Raw genomic sequence first — 6,109 nt, 5'->3', positions numbered from 1 at the left:
TGGGATTTCCTGTGAGTCAGGAATCAGATGTATAAAGCAGTGTTTTTCAACCACTGTTCCGCGGCACACTAGTGTGCCGCGAGATGTTGCCTGGTGTGCCGCAGGAAAAATTGAAAAATTCAAGAGAATTACTTTATATATAGTCAATATAGGCACAAAGTTAATTTTTTTAACATTTTCTAATGGTGGTGTGCCTCGTAATTTTTTTCATGAAACAAGTGTGCCTTTGCCCAAAAAAGGTTGAAAAACACTGGTATAAAGCGCTTCCTTCTCCCTCCGCCAAGACACACCAATTGCGAAGAGGACGAAGAGGATGTCTTCAGCCACAGGTAGGGAGCCAGCCGCCTCCACCGCCTCCGGCAAGGCTTCTTGGCCACACTCTCTGCAGCCTCAGTGGCGCCATCTGCGCCCACACAGACGTGCCCCTTCAGTGGCATCGGAAAAGAGGGAGGAAGCAGCTGCAGGTCCCAGGGGAACTGTCCCTCTTTCTTGAAGTGTAACTCTCTGTACACTTCAAACCAAGGCTGCACACCTTCAAAGCACAACTTCCCTAAAGAATCCTGGGAACTGTGGTTTGCAAGGGTGCTGGGAACTGTAGTTCTCTGAGGGAAACCAAGCCTTGTGAGGAACAGTTGAGGGAGCTGGGGATGCTGAGGCTGGAATGGAGGAGACTGAGAGGAGACCCGAGTAAAGGTAAAGGGACCCCTGACGTTTGGGTCCAGTCATGTCTGACTCTGGGGTTGCGGCGCTCATCTCGCTTTACTGGCTGAGGGAGCCGGCGTCCAGCTTCCGGTTCATGTGGCCAGCATGACTAAGCCGCTTCTGGCGAACCAGAGCAGCGCACGGAAACGCCGTTTACCTTCCCGCTGGAGTGGTACCTATTTATCTACTTGCACTTTGGCATGCTTTCAAACTGCTAGGTTGGCAGGAGCAGGGACCGAGCAACGGGAGCTCACCCCATTGCAGGGATTTGAACCACCGACCTTCTGATCGGCAAGCCCTAGGCTCTGTGGCTTAGACCACAGCGCCACCCGTGTCCCTGAGAGGAGACAGGAGAGCCATCTTCAAATGCCTTCCACGTGGAAGATGGAGCAAGCTAGTTTTCTGCTGCTCCGGAGGGGAGGATCTGAACCAAGGGATCCAAATGGCAAGGAAGGAGATTCCGACCAAGCAGCAGGAAGAAACTTCTGACAGGAAGAGATATTCAGCAGTGGAATGGTCCCCCTTGGGAGGTGGGCTTGGGTCGGGGATTCTTGAGCTGTTCATTCCTGCAGACCCTCCAAGCGTCCTTATTTTCCAGGGACATCCCTGATTTAGAGAAGCCTTCCCGGTTTCTGATTTGGTCCCGGAGTTCTTTAGGATGTCCCTATTTTCATTGGAGGAAAGTTGGAGCTCTTCTTCATTAGGGAGCTGGGTATGTTTAGCCTGGAGAAGAGAAGGTTAAGGGGGGATATGATAGCCATGTTCAAATATATCAAAGGATGTCATATAGAGGAGGGAGAAAGGTTGTTTTCTGCTGCTCCAGAGAAGCGGACACGGAGCAATGGATTCAAACTACAAGAAAGAAGATTCCACCTAAGCATTAGGAAGAACTTCCTGACAGTAAGAGCTGTCCGGCAGTGGAATTTGCTGCCAAGGAGTGTGGTGGAGTCTCCTTCTTTGGAGGTCTTGAAGCGGAGGCTTGACAGCCATCTGTCAGGAATGCTTTGATGGTGTTTCCTGCTTGGCAGGGGGTTGGGCTGGATGGCCCTTGGGGTCTCTTCCAACTCTAGGATTCTATGATTCCATGAAGAGCTGCTACCTCCTGTATTTAGTGCAGTTATTAAATTGTTATCGTGCCTCCTTGTTTAATCCCTGCCACAACCGCCCTGCGAGGTAGGACAGGGCCGAGAGGAGTCCGTGGTCTTCTTCCATTCCACCCTCCCCTGGGTTGCCGTCATTGAGCTCTGTGACCGAGAGGGAGGGGAGGATTCGAGTGCCACCCCCCCCTCTCCCAGGTTGGGGGTGAATTGTGGCTGGGCTGCGTCCTCACCTGTGGAACAGAAGCGAAGGCCCTGGGCATCTCATCCCAAGGGAGTAAGAAGTGGAAGGGGGGGGAAAGAAACCCATCTCTCTTCTCCCCAAACCAGGTGGGACTCAGGATGGGAAAGCCCCATAAGCGGAAATGAAAACCTGAGCAGATGAGGACGACTCACTGAATCCTTGGAAATGGCTCCAGTCAAAATCAAATATGTTGTGTCTTTCACATTTCAGGTAACATCCATGTACTAGCTCAAAACATCTAGTATACGGCAAACAACTACTGTATTTAAAAATAGTTGAAAGCTTTGGACGTTGATTTTTATTTTTTTTAAAAAAAACCACCAGTTAATATCATGTCACTAACTTATCATATAACTGGCTCGTTTTGTGTTCCAAATGGTAACCAGTTGATTCTATTATTTTACAAGCAGTGCAATGGGGAGCTTAGACCCAGTCTCACCACTATTAGTTCTCGCCCTCTTCTAACTCTAGGATGTTCTGCCATATGCATTTTCAAATTAAGGACTATAAACTTGCAGTAAAAGAGATCTGAGCATCTTGAGATGCCAGCTACAGTGCCAAATAGTGGACTGTGCAGTTCTGCCGCAATCTAGTGGGCGCAGAGGGATAAATACCGCTCTGTTTAGGGAAGTTTTTAATGTGTGACACTTTGATGTACGGTATTTTTAATATTTGTTGGAGGCCACCCAGAGTGGCTGGGGAAACCCAACCAAATGGGCGAGGTACAAATAAATTTATTATTATTATTATTATTATTATTATTATTATTATTAACAGTACAGTCATGTACAGTGCTCCTCAGTTGTTCCTTCTCGCTCCTTTTTCTGGGGCAGGATCCCAAGTCCCCGGTGGAGAACCTTCTGCTTGAAGAAGGGGTTCGACCCTGGCTCAGCTGTCCCCAGGACCGGAGCAGGCAACTGAAAGCAGAGCTGCAGTTGGAACACGCAAGCTGCATTGGCTACATTGATGTGGGTAAGCATTTGGGAGGAAGTGGCAAAGGAATCCCCTCTCTGGGAACAAAAGGGACAGAGAGAAGTTTTTGCCCCCCTCTCTCATAACACTGGAACTTGTTGAAATCCAACGAAGCTGAGTGTTGAGAGATTCAGCAAACATTGAAAGTCCTTCTTCACGCTGCGCAGAGTTGAACTCCCTCCCACAGGAGACAGTGACGGCCACCGACTTGGATGGCTTTGAAAGACGTTTAGACAAATTCGGGGAGGAGAAGGCTCACCAATAGCTTTTTGTTGTTCAGTCGTTCAGTCGTGTCCGACTCTTCGTGACCCCATGGACCAGAGCACGCCAGGCACGCATATCCTTCACTGCCTCTCGCAGTTTGGCCAAACTCATGGTAGTAGCTTCGAGAACACTGCCCAACCATCTCATCCTCTGTCGTCCCCTTCTCCTTGTGCCCTCCATCTTTCCCAACATCAGGGTCTTTTCCAGGGAGTCTTCTCTTCTCATGAGGTGGCCAAAGTACTGGAGCCTCAACTTCAGGATCTGTCCTTCCAGTGAGCACTCAGGGCCGATTTCCTTGAGAATGGATCTGTTTGATCGTCTTGCAGTCCATGGGACTCTCAAGAGTCTCCTCCAGCACCAGAATTCAAAAAGCACCAATTCTTCGGCGATCAGTCTTCTTGATGGTCCAGCTCTCACTTCCATACATCACTACTGGGAAAACCATAGCTTTAACTATACAGACCTTTGTCGGCAAGGTGATGTCTCTGCTTTTTAAGATGCTGTCTAGGTTTGTCGTTGCTTTTCTCCCAAGAAGCAGGCGTCTTCTAATTTTGTGACTGCTGTCACCATCTGCAGTGATCATGGAGCCCAAGAAAGTGAAATCTCTCACTGCCTCCATTTCTTCCCCTTCTATTTGCCAGGAGGTGATGGGACCAGTGGCCATGATCTTAGTTTTTTTGATGTTGAGCTTCAGACCATATTTTGCGCTTTCCTCTTTCACCCTCATTAAAAGGTTCTTTAATTCCTCCTCACTTTCTGCCATCAAGGTTGTATCATCAGCATATCTGAGGTTGTTGATATTTCTTCCGGCAGTCTTAATTCCGGTTTGGGATTCATCCAGTCCAGCCTTTCGCATGATGAATTCTGCATATAAGTTAAATAAGCAGGGAGACAATATACAGCCTTGTCGTATTCCTTTCCCAATTTTGAACCAATCAGTTGTTCCATATCCAGTTCTAACTGTAGCTTCTTGTCCCGCATAGAGATTTCTCAGGAGACAGATGAGGTGACCAGGCACTGCCATTTTTTTAAGGACTTGCCATAGTTTGCTGTGGTCGACTCAGTCAAATGCTTTTGCATAGTCAATGAAGCAGAAGTAGATGTTTTGCTGAGCTTTGCCTCTGTGGTTGGAGGCAGCAGTGCTTCTGAATGCCAGATGCTGGAAACCGCAGGAGGGGAGGGTGTTGCTCTCTTGCTTGTATCCTGCTTGCAGGTTTCACATCGTGGGCATCTGGTTGGCCCCTGTGAGAACAAGATGCTGGACCAGAAAGGCCACTGGCTTGATCCAGGAGGCTCTTCAGGGCTGGTGTTGTGACTGTGAGGCAGGATTGAAAGCACAGAGCGAGTGACACACTGCTTTAAATACAGGTGAAACTCAAAAAATTAGAATTATCATGGAAAGGTTCATTTCTTTCAGTAATTCTACTTAAAAGTAATTCTACTGAAAATGCCAACAGTGCCCTTCAGCTCTCTATATTGGACAAACAGGCCAAACCCTACGCCAAAGGATAAATGGACATAAATCTGATATCAGGAATCACAAGACAGAGAAACCAGTAGGAGGACACTTCAATCTCCCAGGACATTCTATACAAGATCTCAAAGTAGCTGTCTTAATACAAAGGAATTTCAGAAATAGACTGGAAAGAGAAGTGGCTGAATTGCAACTAATCACCAAACTTAAAACCATGGAGAAACCTGGTCTGAACAAAGACATTGGATTCTTATCTCATTATACATAACAAAGCTATCTTTACAAAATAGGAAATTCTTTCCAGTAGCACCTTAGAGACCAACTGAGTTTGTTCTTGGTACCAAGAACAAACTCAGTTGGTCTCTAAGGTGCTACTGGAAAGAATTTCCTATTTTGTTTCGACTATGGCAGACCAACACGGCTACCCACCTGTAACTAAAGCTATCTTTAGCCATCTCACCCCTTGCCTTTCCCTGCAAGACTAATTGCAGCCATTAAGAGTCCTCAACAGGTTTTCCACACCTATCAGCTGATCACCCATTCCCACCACCCTTCTGAGTCATACCCCTCTCCACTCCCTCACTATATTTAAGGATCTGGTGACTTCTGTTTCAGTGTATCTGAAGAAGTGTGCATGCACACGAAAGCTCATACCAAGAACAAACTCAGTTGGTCTCTAAGGTGCTACTGGAAAGAATTTTCTATTTTGTTTCTACTTAAAAGGTGAAACTAATATGCGAGATAGACTCATGACATGCAAAGCGAGGTATGTCAAGCCTTTGTTTGTTATAATTGTGATGATTATGGCGTACAGCTGATGAGAACCCCAAATTAACAATCTCAACTTTGGGGTTTTCATCAGCTGTACGCCATAATCATCACAATTATAACAAGCAAAGGCTTGACATATCTCGCTTTGCATGTCATGAGTCTATCTCATATATTAAACTCCAGTTAACTAATGGAAACAATTGCTTACATAAATAGACTTTTCCACGATATTCTAATTTTTCGACTTTCACCTGTATATGTTGTGACCACATTTGGAATATTGTGTGCCGTTCTGGTCGCCTCATCTCAGAAAGGATATCGCAGAGTTGGGAAAGGTTCAGAAAGGGACACACAAAGGGATTGAGTGACTCCCCCTATGAAAAAAAAGTTTGCAGCATTTGGGACTTTTCAGTTGGGAGAAAATAAAAGGTCAGAGGGTTCCCAGGGACATCAGATGGGCTGCTTCTTGAAAAAGAGGCTGGACTAAGCAGGACGTTCCTCTCATCCTGTGAGTGCTCTGATCCAAGAAAATGCGCACACACACACACACACACACAACACACACACATATTCTAACTTTTTGAG

At 46.6% G+C, this 6,109-nt stretch overlaps 1 protein-coding gene across 1 annotated transcript in view; it reads left to right on the top strand.

Moving 5' to 3' along the window:
- Positions 1-284: 284 nt before the first annotated feature.
- LOC117045026 (short transient receptor potential channel 2) overlaps positions 285-6,109 on the top strand; it is a 58,700-nt gene continuing 52,875 nt past the window's right edge. Inside the window, exons 1-3 of the mRNA XM_033145814.1 lie at positions 285-329; positions 2,130-2,253; positions 2,877-3,015. Coding sequence (XP_033001705.1) covers positions 2,209-2,253; positions 2,877-3,015 — 184 coding nt within the window. The 5' untranslated portion in view covers positions 285-329; positions 2,130-2,208. The remainder of the gene's footprint in view (positions 330-2,129; positions 2,254-2,876; positions 3,016-6,109) is intronic.

Source organism: Lacerta agilis, chromosome 4, assembly GCF_009819535.1.
Source record: "Lacerta agilis isolate rLacAgi1 chromosome 4, rLacAgi1.pri, whole genome shotgun sequence".
Taxonomy (NCBI): Eukaryota; Metazoa; Chordata; class Lepidosauria; order Squamata; family Lacertidae; genus Lacerta; species Lacerta agilis.
Note: the sequence above shows the minus strand (reverse complement) of the source record. Positions and strands in the feature narration are given on the sequence as shown.